Source organism: Pseudophryne corroboree, chromosome 1, assembly GCF_028390025.1.
Source record: "Pseudophryne corroboree isolate aPseCor3 chromosome 1, aPseCor3.hap2, whole genome shotgun sequence".
In the NCBI taxonomy this organism is placed as follows: Eukaryota; Metazoa; Chordata; class Amphibia; order Anura; family Myobatrachidae; genus Pseudophryne; species Pseudophryne corroboree.
The window spans coordinates 402,058,765-402,080,411 of NC_086444.1; the positions used below are offsets into that span (position 1 = coordinate 402,058,765).

At 46.6% G+C, this 21,647-nt stretch overlaps 1 protein-coding gene across 2 annotated transcripts in view; it reads right to left on the reverse strand.

The window, feature by feature from the left end:
- ANKRD13A (ankyrin repeat domain 13A) overlaps positions 1-21,647 on the reverse strand; it is a 227,682-nt gene that overhangs the window by 63,809 nt on the left and 142,226 nt on the right. For both annotated transcript variants that reach the window (XM_063913226.1, XM_063913225.1), the window contains one exon: positions 6,676-6,806. In XM_063913226.1, coding sequence (XP_063769296.1) covers positions 6,676-6,806 — 131 coding nt within the window. The remainder of the gene's footprint in view (positions 1-6,675; positions 6,807-21,647) is intronic.

Genomic DNA, 21,647 nt, shown 5'->3' on the forward strand with positions numbered 1-21,647 from the left:
TGGAATTGCTTCGTAGGAAGCTACCATCTTTCCCAGGACTCGCGTGCAGTGATGCACCGACACCTGTTTTGGTTTCAGGAGGCCTCAGACTAGAGATGACAGCTCATTGGCTTTTTCCTCTGGGAGAAACACTTTTTTCTGGACTGTGTCCAGAATCATCCCCAGGAACAGTAGACGTGTCGCAGGAACCAGCTGTGACTTTGGAATGTTTAGAATCCAGCCGTGCTGTTGTAGCACTTCCCGAGATAGTGCTACCCCGACCAACAACTGCTCTCTGGACCTCGCCTTTATCAGGAGATCGTCCAAGTATGGGATAATTAAAACTCCCTTTTTTCGAAGGAGTATCATCATTTCGTCCATTACCTTGGTAAATACCCTCGGTGCCGTGGACAGGCCGAACGGCAACGTCTGGAATTGGTAATGACAATCCTGTACCACAAATCTGAGGTACTCCTGGTGAGGATGGTAAATGGGGACATGCAGGTAAGCATCCTTGATGTCCAGTGATACCATGTAATCCCCCTCTTCCAGGCTTGCAATAACCGCCCTGAGCGATTCCATCTTGAACTTGAATTTTTTATATATGTGTTCAAGGATTTCAAATTTAAAATGGGTCTCACCGAACCGTCCGGTTTCGGTACCACAAACATTGTGGAATAGTAACCCCGTCCTTGTTGAAGTAGGGGCACCTTGACTATCACCTGCTGGGAATACAGCTTGTGAATTGCCTCTATCACAGCCTCCCTGCCTGAGGGAGTTGTTGGCAAGGCAGATTTGAGGAAACGGCGGGGGGGAAATGTCTCGAATTCCAGCCTGTACCCCTGAGATACCACTTGAAGGATCCAGGGATCTACTTGTGAGCGAGCCCACTGATTGCTGAAGTTTTTGAGACGGGCCCCCACCGTACCTGGCTCCGCCTGTTGAGCCCCAGCGTCATGCGGCGGACTTAGAAGAAGAAGCGGGGGAGGACTTTTGTTCCTGGGAACTGGCTGTATGCTGCAGCTTTTTTCCCCTACCTCTGCCTCTGGGCAGAAAGGACGCGCCTCTACCCCGCCTGCTCTTTTGGGGACGAAAGGACTGTACCTGATAATACGGTACTTTCTTTGGTTGTGAGGGGACATGTGGTAAAAATGCTGACTTCCCAGCCGTTGCTGTGGACACTAGGTCTGAAAGACCATCCCCGAACAACTCCTCACCCTTATAAGGCAAAACTTCCATGTGCCTTTTAGAATCTGCATCACCTGTCCACTGCCGAGTCCATAACCCTCTCCTGGCAGAAATGGACAGTGCACTTATTTTAGATGCCAGCCGGCAAATATCCCTCTGTGCATCTCTCATGTATAAGACAGCGTCTTTAATATGCTCTATGTTTAGCAATATAGTGTCCCTGTCTAGGGTGTCAATGTTTTCTGACAGGGAATCTGACCATGCAGCAGCAGCACTGCACATCCATGCTGAAGTAATAGCTGGTCTCAGTATAATACCAGTGTGTGTATATATAGCCTTCAGGAGAGCCTCCTGCTTTCTATCAGCAGGCTCCTTCAGGGCGGCCGTATCCGGGGACGGTAGTGCCACCTTTTTTGATAAGCGAGTAAGCGCTTTATCCACCTTAGGGGGTGTTTCCCAACGTGACCTATCCTCTGGCGGGAAAGGGTACGCCATTAGTAACTTTTTAGAAATTACCAATTTTTTATCTGGGCAAGCCCACGCTACTTCACACACTTCATTTAATTCTTCAGAAGGGGGAAAAACTACTGGGAGTTTTTTCTCTCCAAACATAATACCCTTTTTTGTGGTACCTGGGGTCACATCAGAAATGTGTAAAACATTTTTCATTGCCTCAATCATGTAACGAGTGGCCCTACTGGACATAACATTAGTCTCTTCGTCGTCGACACTGGTATCAGTATCCGTGTCGACATCTGTGTCTGCCATCTGAGGTAGCGGGCGTTTTAGAGCCCCTGATGGCCTTTGAGACGTCTGGGCAGGCACGAGCTGAGAAGCCGGCTGTCCCGCATTTGGCATGTCATCAAATTTTTTATGTAAGGAGTCGACACTTTCACGTAATTCCTTCCACAAGTCCATCCACTCAGGTGTCTGCCCCGCAGGGGGTGACAACACATTTACAGGCATTTGCTCCGCCTCCACATAAGTCTCCTCATCAAACATGTCGACACAGCCGTACAGACACACCGCACACACACAGGGAATGCTCTGACAGAAGACAGGACCCCACAAAGCCCTTTGGGGAGACAAAGAGAGAGTATGCCAGCACACACCAGAGCGCTATATAATACAGGGATTAACTAAATTATATCCCCTTATAGCTGCTATATATGTATATTGCGCCTAAATTTAGTGCCCCCCCTCTCTTTTTTACCCTTCTGTAGTGTAGACTGCAGGGGAGAGCCAGGGAGCTTCCTTCCAGCGGAGCTGTGAGGGAGAAATGGCGCCAGTGTGCTGAGGGAGATGGCTCCGCCCCTTTTTCGGCAGACTTTTCTCCCGCTTTTTTTATGGATTCTGGCAGGGGTATTTATCACATATATAGCCTCTGGGGCTATATATTGTGATGATTTTGCCAGGCAAGGTGTTTATATTGCTGCCCAGGGCGCCCCCCCCCCCCCAGCACCCATCAGTGACCGCAGTGTGAGGTGTGCAAGAGGAGCAATGGCGCACAGCTGCAGTGCTGTGCACTACCTTGTTGAAGACAGGAGTCTTCTGCCGACGATTTTTACTTCTTGCTTCTGGCTCTGTAAGGGGGCAAGCGGCGCGGCGTCGGGACCGAACATCAATGGCCGGTTCCATGCGGTCGATCCCTCTGGAGCTAATGGTGTCCAGTAGCCTAAGAAGCCCAAGCTACCACCAGTTAGGTAGGTTCGCTTCTTCTCCCCTTAGTCCCTCGCTGCAGTGAGTCTGTTGCCAGCAGATCTCACTGTAAAATAAAAAACCTAAAATATACTCTCTCTCTAGGAGCTCAGGAGAGCCCCTAGTGTGCATCCAGCTCAGCCGGGCACAAGATTCTAACTGAGGTCTGGAGGAGGGTCATAGTGGGAGGAGCCAGTGCACACCAGTTAGTCCTAAAGCTTTCTTAGTTGTGCCCAGTCTCCTGCGGAGCCGCTATTCCCCATGGTCCTTACGGAGTCCCAGCATCCACTTAGGACGTTAGAGAAAAACGGATGTAGTTCAAATAGCATACCCCAATAGCACACATTGTATAGGCTCAAATCGGACCCAGCACAAATTGCACCGTGTGGGGGCACCATAAGACTTGATGCTCTTGGCATATAAATCAGGACCCAGAACACAGGTTCTCCCACAAGGTCACCCTACCTCTCTAACCATTCCTTCTGTATCCTCTCATGACTTCAACCCCCCTCCATTCCACTAACAGGTGTAACCCAAGATTCTGTTGTTGTACCTCACCTTATCTTTCTATACATCCTCTTTAGGTGAGCTCATCAACACTTTTGTCCTCCAATATCATCTCTATGCTGAAGATACTCAGATCAACCTTGCCTCCTATGACCTCTCCACCTCTCTCATATCTCCAACTGTCTCTCTGCTCTCTCTTCCTGGATGTCCTAGCCCAGGGATGGGGAACCTTCGGTCCTCCAGCTGTTGTTGAACTACACATCCCAGCATGCCCTGCAACAGTTTTAGCATGGCCAAATAGCAAAACTGTAGCAAGGCATGCTGGTATGTGTAGTTCAACTACAGTTTTGCTATTTGGCCATGCTAAAACTGTTGCAGGGCATGCTGGGATGTGTAGTTCAACAACAGCTGGAGGGCCGAAGGTTCCCCATCCCTGTCATAGCCAGAGGCGGATTTAGACCTCATGGGGCCCTAAGCAAGACACCAATTTGGGGCCCCCTCTCACAAACAATCCACAGCCTGGAAGTATTCAGCCAGCCCAGCGTAATCAGAACTTCCCTGCTAATGGGGGGCCTGCTTCAATCATTGAGGGGTGGAAGGTGCCGATATATAACGCAGTCACACTAATGGGTGTAATAGTGCGAGGCATAAACAATGTGGCAGCAGATATCATGTATTTGGAGAGAGAGGCATACAAATACAAACCTATACGAGAGCACAACTAACTATATACAGAGGCATACACCATACATCTATAGGTGGTGATACCTATATAATTTAAGATGCACGCTATTTATGTGTATGTAGGTGGGTAGGCTCCCATGCTGCCACTGTAAAGGATCTGTCCCCCAGCTGATAGCAGGAAAGTCAGCTCTGAGTCCTGAGGCTGATTTATCCCAGTTGATACAAGGGGCAGCACTAGTAGGAGCAGGCTGCGCAGCAAAGCCATAAGAGCGACTGAGAAACCACTCATACACCAAGGCAGCTTCCATAGAGCCGATGTCAGTCTGTCAGGACCGGGGAGGGTGACAGCAGCGCACCTCCTCCGGCTCCTTGCTCACAACACAGCGGAGAGCAGCGTGTACTGGGGTGGCGGAGCAGGCACCCGGCAGCTGTCACACTACAATGCGTGCTGACAGTCTTCAATTATGGTGGTCTTCAATTATGCTTTAAACTGGTCTGGCACGGGCACGAGTGGTGTGGAGGTGGGGCATCCTCCCTACCCATTGGCGGCAGCGCGCTCTCTCTTTGTCCCCAGCTGTGAGGTGTCCATTGGTCGGGAGCGAGCGGCCTGGGCCGGCACATCATCATCTGGGAAGATGGAGCTGGGAGCAGTCGGCAGGATACCACAGATCTCATGCGTGTCTGCAGCGGGTAAGCTCCCTCTGCTGGTGCCTGGAGGAAAGTGCTGACAGGCACAGAATGAGGCAGCTGTGACTGCAGTTGCTTTTCAGGGAAGGATTTCAGGGCCCCTTGGGACCCGTCGAGCCCTAGGCGACCGCTTAGGTTGCCAAGCGGTAAAGCCGCCTCTGGACCCAGCACTTTCTTAAACTTAACACGTCTAACACTGAGCTGATCATCTTCCCTCCCTCCGCATAACCTCACATCCCACAATTTCATCTATTGACAGCACAACTATCGCCTCTAGCCCTAAAGTGCGCTCTCTTGGAGTTATCGACTCCTTCCTCTCGTTTAAATAATATATTCAGAACCTTTTCAGTTTTGCCATTCTGGTCTCAAAAATATTTCTCACATTGGATGCTGCAAAGGCCCTCATCCACTCACTGGTCATCTCCAGATTGGACTACTGTAACCTCCTCCTACCTGCCCTACTCTGCTTTCACCTCTCCCCACTCGAATCTATCCTCAATACTGCTGCCTGGGACAACTATCTCTCCTGCCATTCCTCTGCTTACAAACCCCACACTTCCTCTTCAGAATCCAATACAAGCTTCTCACACTCCCTTACAAAGCAATCACAAATTACTCTCCCATTTACATGTCTGACTCATCTTCTTTTACACTCCCACTTCAGTCTGCCCACTTCAGTCCAGAAATGAACGCCGCGCTTCCTAACAACTGACTACTTCCTCCCACGCCCAACTCCAAGACTTTACACGTGCCGCTTCCTACAGAGTATCCCTGGAATTCTCTCCTTATCAGACTTTCCACAAAACTTCAAAATGGCTCTCAAGACAAACTTCATCAAACCCAGCCACCTCTCATCCAAACACTCTGCTCCATGATTGCTGTCTACCCCATCTATGTCACCTCTCTGTCCTTCCCCTTTAGAATGTAAGCTCTCACAAGCAGGGCCCTCTTCCCTCTCTTATACTACCATCTACTCTATACTCCCTACAACGGCACCTAACCGTTTCAGTGTTAGCTGTTTTCTTGTTCTGCTCATTTATGTACTTTGTTAGATGCGGCAGAACCCTTGTGGTGCCATATAAAGAAGAATGACAATAAAAACTAATGATAATAAAAAAAATTTAAAATTAATAATAATAATAATAATAATAATAATAATAATAATAATAATGTCTTAATATTTAGTTTAACTCCAAAGCACCACTTTTTTTAAATGATCCTACTTAATTTAGTCTTAATGCTATATAATTATGTAACTCATTTAACTAACAGTAACAGTTTAATTTGGTCACCAACGTATTTAGGTAATTATGTTGTACTAATAAAAGCACCCAGCATATGCCGGGTCACCACAGACACCCTCTACTGGCTCCACCCCCTCTGTAAAATGACCCTGTTGTTACGGTCTCAGAGTGATCATCTGTCATCATAGGCTGGTCTGCCTCATCTTTGCAGTGGGAGCCATTGAGGGGGCCAGCTCCCACTGAGCATGTCAGGAACGTGAAAGACCTTAGCCAATTATTACATAGCTCTTCTATCACATATATACCGCACTACAGAACCCTTGTGGTAACACATAAATGAAAAATAATAATAACCCAGTCTTAAATCATTAATATAGAACATCCCTATGTCTTGGAAAATTAATTCACAAATATTATTTGGATCATGAATATGACAAATGTTTTGATACTTGATCCAATGTATCAGGTGATTTGCTGCAGCTGTAGTTTGTACAATAGAAGAATTCAGGCAGCCATTTAGTAACGGTTTGTAATGTCTGAAGAAATAGTGTTTAATGCATATATAGTTATGTTATTTTTCATTCACTGATGTTTGGTACTCACTGCAATGCTTATTTGATTACTTTAATATATTCTGACACTTTGCAATCTTTGCCCACACACAAGTGAATAGAAAGATTTTCCTCACTTTTGAGTCCTAATGGCCAATTCCTTGGGTCTTCCAATATCCCTGTTTTTAAGATCAAAATCCGGGTTAAAATATTCATCTGGAGTGATAGCTGTAGGATTGTTGGCTGTTGCAAACTCTGTGGTAAGATCCTAAAAAACACCAAAGGACAATAAAGTTAGTCTAGAGAAATCTTTGTAACCAGATAAAGCTCATGGAGTAGGAACCTTGGGGGTAATTCAGATCTGATCGTAGATGTGCTAAATTTAGCATATCTACAATCACTTACTCTGACATGCGGGGGGACGCACAGCACAGGGCTAGTCCGCGCTGCATGTCATGCTCTGACCCCCTCCCCCCGCACGGGTGCAAAAGCATTGAACGGCGGTGATGGTTTTGCACCCGCCGAGTAGCTCCCTGTCTTGGAGCCGCCACAGCCTGCCCCCACATCGGTCCGGACACGCCAGCATTGTCTGGACCGCGCCCCACCAATGGCGTTAGAACGCCGTTGGCACTCCCCCTCCCGTCCTGCAACCGCCTCTGCCTGAAATAATGACTCCTAGATCCCTTTTATCCTCAGTAGTTTCCATTATACTGCCATTAATATTATATTCAGCCTTTGTGTTTTTGATACCCAAGTGCATGATTTTGTATTTTTTAGCGTTAACTGTAGTTGTCACGCTCTTGCCCATCAAACATTTGTTTAACCCATCTTGGTGTAACTACCGTGATGCATACCTAAATGTCACCTGCAAAAAGGCATACTTTCCCTTCAATACCATTGCAATGTCACCAATAAAGATATTAAAACGCACTGGTCCAAGTACAGATCCCTGGGGTACCCCACTTCTAACCTTTCCCTCCAGTGAATGCACTCAGTGTAATACTACCATCTATTTTCTTTCCTGCAACCAAGATCCTATCCATTCAGTTATCTTAGTATCCAATCACACGCTTTCCAGCTTAACAGTCTGCGATGGGGTACAGTAACAAAAGCCAAGATAAGCTACATCTACGGCCCCATCGATCTATTACTTTCATTACATAGTCAAAAAATAAGGAGAGTTATGGTAGACTTTCCATTGTTAACGTTCTTACTGCGAGGTACATTGGGTTCCACAGGGACACATAGGGGTGTAGAGTGGATCTTGATCCAGAGGCACCAAAAGGCTAACGCTTTAGCTGTCCCAGGATGCATTGGGGCCTCCTCTATAACCCCACCTCCAGGCACTGAGAGATCTGTTTCGTTAACCAGTCCAATGCAGAAGCAGGCAAGAGAGAAGTCTGATGTTAGTCACAGAACCCCATTCTCACGACAGGAGAAGTTACCAGCTGCTAATGCCACACAACCCAAAGAAGCTAGGTGCGTCAGGGTGGGTGCCCTGAGAAACCCAATGTACCTCACAGAAAGAGTTAACAATGGTAAGTCTACCATAACTCTCCTTTTCTGCAGCAGGATACATTGGTTTCCATAGGGAAATATCGGGGATGTCCTAAAGCAGTTCCTCAAGTGAGGGGACGCGCCTTAGCGGATGTGAGAATCCGGCATCAAAAGGAAGCATCCTGGGAGGCGAAGGTATGAAAGGCATAGAACCTAAGAAACGTGTTCCCTGGGGACCACGTAGCCGCCTTGCACAATTGTTCTGCGGACACAACACTGTGGCCTACCCAAGTAGGTCCAACAGACCGGGTAGAATGGGCTTTAATAGCAGCAGGAGCTGGGAGTCCAGCCTGCGCATAAGCTTGTGAAATTATTCGCAGGCCAGCCACGTTTGTGGAAATCAAACAAGACAAAAAGGGCATCTGACTTCCTGATAGAGGCAGTCCTCTCCACATAGATATGGAGAGCCCTAACCACATCCAAAGAACGTTTTTTGTAAAACAAGTCTGAAGAGATAAAGGCCGGAACCACAAAGATGACACCACCTTAGGCAAATAACCCGGTCGAGTTCATAGACCTGCCCGGTCACAGTGAAAAATCAAGTAGGGTGGACTACATGACAAAGCGCCTAAGTCCGACACCTGTCTTGCAGAGGCAATAGCCAGCAAGAACAGGACCTTGGCCGTGAGCCATTTAAGGTCCGCCGACTCAAGAGGTTCAAATGGAGACTCTTGCAGGGCTTTTAGTACAACAGTCAAATCCCATGGAGCCACAGGAGGGACATAGGGAGGCTGAATCTGCAGGACATCCTGTGTGAAAGTATGAACGGAAGGTATAGACGCAATTTTTCTCAAAAACTATACTGACAAGACAGACATGTGAACCTTGAGGGAGGCCAGACGAAGGCTTAAGTCCAGGCCTCTTTGCAGAAAAGCCAAGATTCTGGACATTCTGAAATAGATATTCATCATAATTCTAATCAGCACACCAAGTGAAGTAAGAATTCCAGACCCTGTAATAAATCCGGGCAGAGGCCGGTTTGCAGGCCTTCAATATAGTTTGAATAACCGCCTCCGAAAATCCTTTGGCCCTCAGGAGTGATGCTTCAAGAGCCACGGCATCAAAGCCAGTCTGGCCAGGTCTGGGTAGAGACAAGGGACCTGTACAAGGATGTCTGGCCACTGAGGATGTAGAAGGGGATGCCCTGTCGACAGACCCTGCAGGTCTGAGAACCAGTGCGGTCTGGGCCACGCTAGAGCGACTAGAAGTAGTAGTCCTTCTTGTTTGAACTTCCGTAGGTCCCTGGGCAGGAGTGGCACTGAAGTGAACACGTAGGGCAGCCAAAAGTTCCATGTAACCGACAGTGCGTCCATGAACGTTGCTTGAGGATCCTTAGTCCGAGACTCCGAAGACCGGAACCTTGTGATTGTGTCGAGACGCCCTGAGGTCTACGTCCGGTATGCCCCACCTGTCCACTAGCAGTTGAAAGACATCTGGATGAAGACTCCACTCTCCGGCGTGCACGTCCTGGAAACAGAGAAAGTCCACTTTCCAGTTCCGGAAACCTGTAATGAACACAGCCGATATGGCTGGCGGATGGCGAGCCACTGAACAAAGGATCTTTGACACTTCCAACATTGCCATGCGGCTTCGAGTGCCGCCTTGATGGTTTATGTATGCCACCGTGGTGGCACTGTCTGATCGTACTTGAACAAGCCTGTTCTGTACCAGAGGCAGGGCAAGATATAGTGCATTGAACACTGCCCTCAGCTCCAGAAAATTTATGGGAAGGAGTGATTACTCCTTGGTCCAACGACCTGGAAAAAAGTATTGCTCCAACACCGCTCCCCATCCCCTCAGACTGGCGTCAGCAGGATTCAGTCGGGGATCCAGAAGGGATGGCCCCTGCACAATTGCTGGTCCTGGAGCCACCAGGTAAGCAACAGACAAACCTCCAGAGTCAAAGAGATCTGATGAGGTAGGCTGGCCCAATTGGAAAGGATTAACCGTTGTAGTGGGTGGGAATGAAATTGAGCGTACTCTACCATGTCGAAGGTTGACACCATCAGGCTAAGTACTTACATTGTTGAGTGTATTGACACTCTGGGGCGACGAATGAAGTGTCTTATCCTGTCCTGAAGCTTCAGGACTTTGTCTGGAGACAGAAACGGTCTTTGACTGTGCGTGTCCAAGAGTGCCCCTAGGTGCACCATGCTCTGAGCTGGGAACAGCGAGGACTTCTTCCAACTGATTAGCCACCCATGGGCTTGCAGGAAGGTCACTGACAGTTGCAGATGACTGAGGGGGACTTTGTGGGAATTTGCCAGAATCAGCAGGTCGTCCAAGTACGGCAGGATTCTTACTCCCTGGCGACAGAGATGGTCCGTCATCACGGCCATGAGCTTGGTAAAGATCCGAGGATCTGTAGCCAGTCCAAATGGCAGAGCCTGGAATTGGTAGTGAACGTTGCCAATAGCAAAACGCAGAAACTGCTGATGCGACATGGCAATAGGAATATGCAGATATGCATCCTGTATATCCAGGGATACCATATAGTCTCCGGGTTCCATAGCTAGTACAATGGAGCGCAGCGTTTCCATACGAAACCTTTGATATTTAGTAAAGTCCGGTGGGACCCATTGGGTTTCAGGACCAGAAACAGGGTCGAGTAGCAACCTCTACCTCTCTGGGACTGAGGTACTGACACAACCACTCCTGTACTCAGGAGGGAACTCACCACAGTTTGTAGAGCTTGCACCTTTAACAGATCCGAAGGGAGGGCCGAAGTGCAGAACTGGCGAGGGGGACGTCTCTTGAACGAGACAGCGTACCCGTGAGAGACAACTTCCAGTACCCATGCGTCTGAAGTGGTCTTTAACCAGACCTGGGTGAACTGTAGAAGTCGGCCTCCCACCCTGGGATCCCCCAGAGGGAGGCCCACCCCGTCATGCAGCAGGTTTGTCATGTTTCAAAGCAGGGTGATGGGCTGTCCAGGATTGTTTGGTCCTGGGCTTTGTGGTTTTGGGAGCACGAGATTGTCTCGGGTATGCCTGACCTTTTGCTTTCCCTTTAGGCTGAAAGGAATGAAAAGTGGTACCTTTAGCCTTCTGTTCTGAAGGATTAGTAATGGGGAGAAAGGCAGTCTTAGTGGCTGCTAATTCTGACACTATTTTATTTAGGTCTTCCCCAACCAAAATGTCCGCAGTGAAGGGGAGAACCTCGAAGGTCTTTTGGAATCCAGGTCCACTTTCCACTACCTCAACCACAGTATGCAGCAAGCCAGGACAGACGCCTTGGCTGCCAATACACCCGCCTCAGAGGACGCCTCCTGAACGTAATAGGCGGCGGTGGTAATGTGAGACCGGTATTGTCTGGCATTGTCAGATATATCCTCGGGCAGATCTTCCTCTAATGCCTGAACCCATGCTCCAACACCCTTTGCAGCCCAGGAGGCAGCTATAGTGGGTCTATGAATAGCTCCAGTAAAGGAGTAAATAGACTTCAGGCATCCCTCCACACGCTTATCTGTCAGTTTCTTCAGTGAGGCGACAGTGGTGACAGGCAGTGAGGACGACACCACCAGACGGATGACATGAGAATCCACCGGTGGTGGAGTTTATAATTTGTTACATAACACTGCAGGGAGAGCATAGCAATCTAAGGCCAGTTACGGCAGAGGGAATTTCCTCGCTGGATTAGATCAGGGTTCCCGTCTGATGTCAACAAGATGATCAGAATGGGGTAATGTAGTTTTGTGTGTACAGAAAGAGAAAGATTGCCTATATAGTGGTGCACATTACTACTAATAATAAAATTTAACTTTTAATTCATATTGTAAAAAAGAGAACATTGCGAAATATAAAATAAAATATAGAGGTGAAGAGATAGAATAAGTGTTTAAAATATATGACTTTCCACACACAGGGCGTCCGCGAACTGTAAACTCTATATGCCTTTATAATGTGTATATCTCCTTATATTTTCTTGTGCTTGTTAATAAATCTTATACAATTCTTAGCAATTGTTTGTGTCTTGTTCTTTATTATCTTATCGGTACATATCCTATGGTCCCACAAAAATTTGTATGTTAATTCTTATTTCTAATATAGCCACTATAGGATATATGTTGCAAAATATATCTCTATTTAATACCTATATGGAGGGCTCATCATAAGGGTCACAGAGATCAATATCGCTATGGGAATCACTAAAGAATCAGTCTCAATAATTGTGTAGCAGCAGATCTAGGTTACCACATTTGCCTAGTATTATATATCCTTCCTGGAGGACCACGTTTTGATCTTATCGAGTATGGTAAATATTATGAAGAAGTGTATTTCTCCACACCAAAATAGTCACCAATAATTTCAATAGCTCATATGTATATAGTGTGACTCATTAGGGTTGGTGTGTTCCAGTAGATCAAGCAGTCTTTACTTGACTGTATTCTTTAGATAAATATCACCCAGTTACACCTAGTTCAAATTTCATAGATATCCCGCTACATGAGAAAAGTCATTACGAGTCATTTCATTGTGTCACAAATTAGAAGGATATAATGCCGTACTGAAGATCTGTTAAATATTATTGCACCATAAATGTGTCCTCTGTTAACAGTGTAGTCACACACTCTGACTGTGGCTCATATAGTACTATAATTAGTATGATTTTGTGGCTATTTCTATTAAATTAAATTCCCATCAGCATAAACAGCTACTAGTAAATGTTGTTATGCCACATTTGTGTCCTCTAATGACAGCACAGTTCTGCAGTCTAGCTATGACTCATACGTTCTTATAACTGTTTCAAAATTGTAGCTAGTTCTGTAGGATTAATTTCCATCAACACAAGCAGCTCTCGGTAGATGCTGGTAGATGCTTTCGTCACGTATCTGTATCTTTTATTAGCAACATAGTAACACACTCATGTGTGTTACTCAGAGCAAGACATATCTTTACAAGTGGACAGACCAAAACTAATCCACCAGCATCTGATAGAATGATCATCACCACCCAATTTGACATTAATGCACCAGCTTTTGCACGATCAGTAAAGAAAAAATGGCCAATAATTGGCACAGATATTTACCGTTATGGTAAGAACTTACAGTTGATAACGGGATTTCTCTTATGTCCACAGGTATCCACAGGATAACATTGGGATATGCCAGAGCGACAGCGGAAATGGCACCAAACGGTCACAAGCTTTCTGGCCTCCCAGGATGCATCGGGGCTTCACCATATAATTTCACCCACTGACTCAGTCAAATCAGTTCTTTCCACAGCGATTAGGCAGGAGAATCAGGTAGAAACCTATTCAGGCGATAAGAACACACATGCACACCCTTCCATACAAGAGGGAAGAGGTTTAGTGATTGTCAAGATCCTCAAATCAGGTGCATCAGGCTGGGACCCCTGTGGATACCTGTGGACATAAGAGAAATCCTGTTATCAACGGTAAGTTCTTACCATAACGGTAAATTTCTCTGGCTGGGTCCACAGGTTATCCACAGGATAACATTGGGATTCCCAAACCCAGTTTTAGTGGTGGGGATGCTCCGGATTACACAGGAGGACCTTTTGCCCGAAGTCTGCGTCATGAGAGGCAAAAGTATCCAAGGCATAAAGTCTGATGAATGCGTTTATGGAAGACCATGTGGCTGCCTTACAAATCTGTTCTGCTGAAGCACCCTGTTGTGCTGCCCATGAAGGACCTACCTTACGTGTAGAGTGAGCAGAGACATTAGCCGGAGTAGAGAGATCTGTATGAGAATAAGCTTCTGATATTACCATTCGGAGCCATCTTGCGAGCGTCTGTTTACTAGCAGGCCATCCTCTTCTATGAAATCCGTAGAGGATGAAGAGACAATCTGTTTTTCTGATGGCACTAGTACAATCTATGTAGATTCTTAATGCTCGGACTACGTCCAGCAACGCTTCTCCCGCAGATAGTCCCGATACCTAAAAAGCTGGGACTACAATCTCTTCATTAAGGTGAAACTTTGAAACCACCTTCGGAAGATAACCAGATCTAGTTCTGAGAACTGCTTTATCTGGAAAAAAAACTTAGGAAAGGAGACTTACACGACAGCGCTCCTAAATCCGATACTCTTCTAGCTGAGGCCATTGCCAGTAGAAAGAGTACTTTAGCCGTTAACCATTTAAGATCTGCTCTCTTAAGTGGTTCAAACGGAGGTCCCTGAAGGAATTTAAGAACTAGATTCAAATCCCAGGGAGCTGCAGGAGGAACAAATGGAGGTTGAATATGTACAACTCCCTGAAAAAGAGTACGCACATCCTGTAAATCCGCAATCTTTCGTTGAAACCATACAGTTAATGCTGATACTTGAACTCTCAAGGAAGCAACTTTCAAACCTTTATCCAATCCTGCTTGAAGGAAATCCAAATCCTGGATACCTTAAAAGATCTTGGATACAAACTTTTTTCACTACACCAATGAATATAAGCTTGCCATATTCGGTGAGAAACACGAGCTAAAGAAGGCTTTCTTGCTCTAAGCATAGTTTGAATTACTTGTTTTGAAAATCCTCTAGCTTCTAAGATAGAGGTTTCAACAGCCACGCCGTCAAAGACAGACGATCCAGATGGCTGTGACAACAAGGACCCTGCATTAGCAGATCCGGACGTTGAGGGAGCAGTATCGGTGCTTCCACGGACATTCTCAGTAGATCTGTGTACAAATGCCTTGCTGATGAGACCGTGCTATAGGCACATGTAGGTAAGCATCCTGTACATCAAGAGATACCATGTAATCTCCCGGTTCCATAGCCAACATTATGGAACGTAATGTCTCCATGTGGAACCTTGGAATCCAAATGTATTTGTTTAACATTTTGAGATTGAGAATTGGTCGGAATGACCCATTTGGCTTCTGAATCAAAAATAGATTGGAGTAAAACCCCTGACCCCTTTGTGATGGAGGTACTGGGACAATCACACCTGACTGCAGTAATTTTTGGACTGCTTCTTGCAGGGCATTGGCCTTCGACTCTATACGAGATGGGCTGGTGCAAGAAAAAATCTTTGAGGAGGCTGCCTCCTGAATGGGAACCCATACCCGCGAGATACCACCTTCCGCACCCAAGCATCTGTCGCCGACTGTTGCCATATACGTGCAAAACGAAGGAGTCGGCCCCCAACCCTGGAATCCTCCAGGTGGAGGCCCGTCTCTTCAGGCTGATGGTTTCTGTTCAGGTTTGGAAGCTGGCTTTTTGCTAGCCCACTGCTTCCTACCCCTGGTTTGAACTGGGGTTGCTTAGACTCCTCCTTAGCCTTTGCTTTGCCATCGAAATGGCCGAAACTTTGAACCCCTAGACTTAGGGTTATAACTAGTCGGAAATCTGACCTTCTTTGACTCAGCTTCCGATTCTAGAATATCTGATAATCGTTTCCCAAACAATATATTACCAATGAAAGGTAATGCTTCCAATTCTTTCTTGGATTCTGCATCTGCTTTCCAAGTGCGCAGCCAAATCGCTCTACAAGCGGCTACCGTCAAGGCTGATGCTGTAGAAGCGATTGTACCCATATCAATTGCCGCTTCTTCCAAGAATTGGGCAGATTGTCTTAAACGGCTGAAATTATACTCCTGCTCCCTATTAGGAGGAGAGAATCCATTTTCTAGTTCCTCTATCCATTCGCCCATTGCCTTTGCTATCCAGGCTGAAGCCATAGCAGGTCTTATCACTGCTTCTGAGAGAGAAAATATATTTTTCAAAAAGCTATCTACCCTTCTGTCCGTGACATCATTTAGTGAGGTAGATGACAGTGGTAAAGCAGATTTATGCACAAGTCGCAGTACATGTGCATCTACTTTCGGAGGAACTTCTCTTTTCGAACAATCCGCCGCTGGAAATGGATAATAAGAACCCCTTTTTTCGGAATCTTATACCTTTTACTGGGCGTCGCCAAGGATTCTTCCATCATTTCTGTCAGATCATCTGACTCTGGGAACTCAGTCTTAACTGTCTTTGTGCGTTTAAACATAAGTGCTGTAGATTTTGACACTGTTTTGGCTGATTCCTCCAAAGAGAGAACAGCCTTCACAGCATCAATAAGTTCAGCTACATCCTCTGAACTAAAATTTTGCGACTGATCATCATACGGAGTATTTTAATATACTGTATCATCTTGTGTAGTCTGCAACACAGACGCATCTGTCTTAATCTTACCTGTCCCTTGGTTACTTGTGGAAGCTACTGGAACCAAACTGTAGGAAGGGAGCTGTATGTATGGGTTAATAGTGTAACCTATCCCCTGGGGTGGTGCTGCCGGAGTTAATGTGTCCGCTATTGAAGACACAGTCTTTGCGAACATACTCCACGGTGGCTCTGTTGGTTGTTGAACCAAATCCTGTTTTTTACTTTGCTGAAAAGCAAAACAGTTCGCACATAACCCCTCATATGTGACCAACTGGTCAATTAACCCTGTTTTACAAGATAAACATGTTAGGGATGTAGGAGTGCCTGATAAATTCTCCTAGTCACTTTTGCCGCCCACAGACATGGTAATATTCTGTTTATGACTACACAATTTGTGACTGAAAATCATATATATATCTATCTATCTATTAATCTTATCTATCTAGATATATAGATATATATAGAAGTGAGATCAATGTGACCACAACCGTGCACCTGAATTGAGGTTCAGAACAGGACTGACAACATAAAAAAGTCAGCACACATACTAGCAGTCAGTCACATGTTAAAGCATTAAACATTGTCATATGAGAATACAATCACCAGCATAATAACTTACAAGTAAGTGGGATAATTGCATTTCTGTTTTAAACTGGTCTTTTTCAAACATAGCATGTTGAACACAGTAATACACAGGTCTCATATGCAATATGTACTAAAATTAACAATTCATACTAACAAGTACAGAGAATTTTTAGTACTGTATAACCCATTTCTCCATAGAGTGGGATACAGGGAGACTCACCACACTTCCATATCCACAAATAAGCTCGCAAGATGCTGAGTGAATTCAGACGCTACTGATGTACACTACCGCTCCTGATAACTGATGAAAGACACGGACGCTCAGTGACGAACACGGACGCTCAGTGACGGACACGGACGCTCAGTGACTTCCACGTGTATGCAGACGCTAAGGCCTGCGAATCGGTCTAGGCGGGATCTCTAGTATACACAACCACAGAGTCTAAGCTGCGACAGAGTACCCTCGTGGTAGCGTCTGAGACGGAAGTGAGGTCATTCAGTTCATGGACAGGAGACGCGCGGAAACTGGTCATGAACTCGGAGGAGGGGCGGCCAGGAGAGCGTCTGAATCCCCCTGTGGACTTAAACTCTAAGGATCGCAGCCTCTCCTAGTCCTGGCGCCTATAAGCGTAGCGCTGTCGCACCAGAGAGTGTTCGGCGCATCAACACACTGTTTGTAGTCTCCACCAAATGCAGTGTAGCTGTGTCCGGACCCCTCTAGTAAGAGGAAATCCATAGACTTCCCTTCCCCCCATGCTCCGGCCACAGCCTGGTTACGTCTGCTTGACCTGCTAGAACATCCGACACAGACGCCCGTTGAGACAGCACTGTACAGCGAAGGTAAGCGTTGTTGCGACCCGGTGGGGAGTTGTTGGAGCGACTCTAATATGCGTTTAAGACGCTGTTAAGAAAAGTCACTCGAAAAAACATAGTAAGACTATAAAAATAAAATAATAAAAGCTTCAGGCTGCTTTATTAACAGCAGCCCTGTGACCATGGTCCGGCTCCTGACGCACCAAACAAAAAACTGATTTGACTGAGTCAGTGGGCGGGATTATATGGTGAAGCCCCGATGCATCCTGGGAGGCCAGAAAACTCGTGACCATTTGGTGCCATTTCCGCTGTCGCTCCGGCATATCCCAATGTTATCCTGTGGATAACCTGTGGACCCAGCCAGAGAAAAGATGTTCAAAAGTATAGAGAAAAAGCCCCTACTATCTTTGCTCGGGGTCCAAATCTTAAACAATTGTTGATGCAACCAATGAAGAACTTTGAAACTAAATATAATCTAACTTGGCTAAACCCCAAAAAACAGGGTGCTTTCGCTGTCTCTGCTGCACAACATGTAACAGCATGTTGACTGGAAAGATTTTTTTTCTCATCCACATACGGGCCGGAAAATTGCCATTAGACGTCATGTGACATGCACAACCGATCATGTCATATACATATTGATGTGCCCATGCGGCCTCTATTGTGGGCAAGACTGTCACCTCATTCCGCGAAAGGATGGCAAATCGCTTGTCAATAAGGCAAGCCATGATCAAGAAGAGTAGTGATAAGCCGGTGGCTCGCCATTTCCTGACGAATGGACACCAACTAGCATCCCTTAAGAGTATGATAACTGACCATATCCATAAGAACATGAGGGGAGGCGACAGAAGTTGAATGTTGCTTCAGAGGGAGGCAAGATGGATTTTTACATTGGACACTAAGTCACCAAAGGGCCTCAATGAGGTTATAAATTACCGTTGTTTTCTGTGATGACAATAGCATAGTGCAGGGTTTACCTATCTAGTCAACATGATTTTTTATATTTTTCAGTATTTTTTTATTTTGTAGTTTTTATTTTTATTATTTTTATTTTGAGTATTATTTTTCTGATGTAAGTTATTGATGTATGTTATTCATTTTTGATTATTAAGGTAACAATGGGTTGCTTCGGGCCTGCAGATGCAGCTTGAAAAATAAGAATTTACTCACCGGTAATTCTATTTCTCGTAGTCCGTAGTGGATGCTGGGGACTCCGTAAGGACCATGGGGAATAGACGGGCTCCGCAGGAGACTGGGCACTCTATAAGAAAGATTTGGTACTATCTGGTGTGCACTGGCTCCTCCCTCTATGCCCCTCCTCCAGACCTCAGTTAGGATACTGTGCCCGGAAGAGCTGACACAATAAGGAAGGATTTTGAATCCCGGGTAAGACTCATACCAGCCACACCAATCACACCGTATAACTCGTGATATTATACCCAGTTAACAGTATGAAATATAACTGAGCCTCTCAACAGATGGCTCAACAATAACCCTTTAGTTAGGCAATAACTATATACAAGTATTGCAGACAATCCGCACTTGGGATGGGCGCCCAGCATCCACTACGGACTACGAGAAATAGAATTACCGGTGAGTAAATTCTTATTTTCTCTGACGTCCTAGTGGATGCTGGGGACTCCGTAAGGACCATGGGGATTATACCAAAGCTCCCAAACGGGCGGGAGAGTGTGGATGACTCTGCAGCACCGAATGAGAGAACTCAAGGTCCTCCTCAGCCAGGGTATCAAATTTGTAGAATTTAGCAAACGTGTTTGCCCCTGACCAAGTTGCAGCTCGGCAAAGTTGTAAAGCCGAGACCCCTCGGGCAGCCGCCCAAGATGAGCCCACCTTCCTCGTGGAATGGGCTTTCACTGATTTAGGATGCGGCAATCCAGCCGCAGAATGCGCCAGCTGAATTGTGCTACAAATCCAGCGAGCAATAGTCTGCTTAGAAGCAGGAGCACCTATTTTGTTGGGTGCATACAGGATAAAAAGCGAGTCAGTTTTCCTGACTCCAGCCGTCCTGGAAACATAAATTTTCAAGGCCCTGACTACGTCCAGTAACTTGGAATCCTCCAAGTCCCTAGTAGCCGCAGGCACCACAATAGGTTGGTTCAAGTGAAAAGCTGATACCACCTTAGGGAGAAATTGGGGGACGAGTCCTCAATTCTGCCCTATCCATATGGAAAATCAGATAAGGGCTTTTACATGACAAAGCCGCCAATTCTGACACGCGCCTGGCCGAAGCCAAGGCCAACAACATGACCACTTTCCACGTGAGATATTTCAGATCCACAGTTTTAAGTGGTTCAAACCAATGTGATTTTAGGAAACTCAACACCACATTGAGATCCCAAGGTGCCACAGGAGGCACAAAAGGGGGCTGAATATGAAGCACTCCCTTTACAAAAGTCTGAACTTCAGGCAGTGAAGCCAGTTCTTTCTGGAAGAAAATCGACAGAGCCGAAATCTGGACCTTAATGGAACCCAATTTTAGGCCCATAGTCACTCCCGACTGTAGGAAGTGCAGAAAACGACCCAGCTGAAATTCCTCTGTAGGGGCCTTCCTGGCCTCACACCACGCAACATATTTTCGCCAAATGCGGTGATAATGGTTTGCGGTTACTTCTTTCCTGGCTTTTAACAGCGTAGGAATGACTTCCTCCGGAATGCCCTTTTCCTTTAGGATCCGCAATTCAACCGCCATGCCGTCAAACGCAGCCGCGGTAAGTCTTGGAACAGACAGGGCCCCTGCTGTAGCAGATCCTGTCTGAGCGGTAGAGGCCATGGGTCCTCTGATAACATTTCTTGAAGTTCTGGGTACCAAGCTCTTCTTGGCCAATCCGGAACCACGAGTATCGTTCTTACTCCTTGCCTTCTTATTATTCTCAGTACCTTTGGTATGAGAGGCAGAGGAGGGAACACATAAACCGACTGGTACACCCACGGTGTCACTGGAGCGTCCACAGCTATCGCCTGAGGGTCCCTTGACCTGGCGCAATATCTCTTTTTTGTTGAGGCGGGACGCCATCATGTCCACCTGTGGCCTTTCCCAACGGTTTACCAACAGCAGGAAGACTTCTGGATGAAGTCCCCACTCTCCCGGGTGTAGGTCGTGTCTGCTGAGGAAGTCTGCTTCCCAGTTGTCCACTCCCGGAATGAACACTGCTGACAGTGCTAGTACGTGATTTTCCGCCCATCGGAGAATCCTTGTGGCTTCTGCCATCGCCATCCTGCTTCTTGTGCCGCCCTGTCGGTTTACATGGGCGACTGCCGTGATGTTGTCTGATTGGATCAGAACCGGCTGGTTTTGAAGCAGGGGCCTTGCCTGACTTAGGGCATTGTAAATGGCCCTCAGTTCCAGAATATTTATGTGTAGGGACGACTCCTGACTTGACCAAAGTCCCTGGAAATTTCTTCCCTGTGCGACTGCGCCCCAGCCTCGAAGGCTGGCATCCGTGGTCACCAGGACCCAGTCCTGTATGCCGAATCTGCGGCCCTCTAGAAGATGAGCACTCTGCAGCCACCACAGTAGAGACACCCTGGTCCTTGGAGACAGGGTTATCAGTTGATGCATCTGAAGATGCGATCCCGACCACTTGTCCAAGAGGTCCCACTGGAAGGTCCTTGCATGGAACCTGCCGAATGGAATTGCTTCGTATGAAGCCACCATTTTTCCCAGGACTCGTGTGCAGTGATGGTTTTAGGTGGTCTCTGACTAGAGATGACAGCTCCTTGGCTTTCTCCTGCGGGAGAAACACTTTTTTCTGTTCTGTGTCCAGAATCATCCCCAGGAACAGTAAGCGTGTGGAAGGAACCAGTTGTGACTTTGGAATGTTTAGAATCCAGCCATGCTGTTGTAGCACTTCCCGAGATAGTGCTACTCCGACCAGTAACTGCTCCCTGGACCTCGCCTTTATTAGGAGATCGTCCAAGTACGGGATAATTAAAACTCCCTTTTTTCGAAGAAGTATCATCATTTCTGCCATTACCTTGGTAAACACCCTCGGTGCCGTGGACAGTCCAAACGGTAGTGTCTGGAATTGGTAA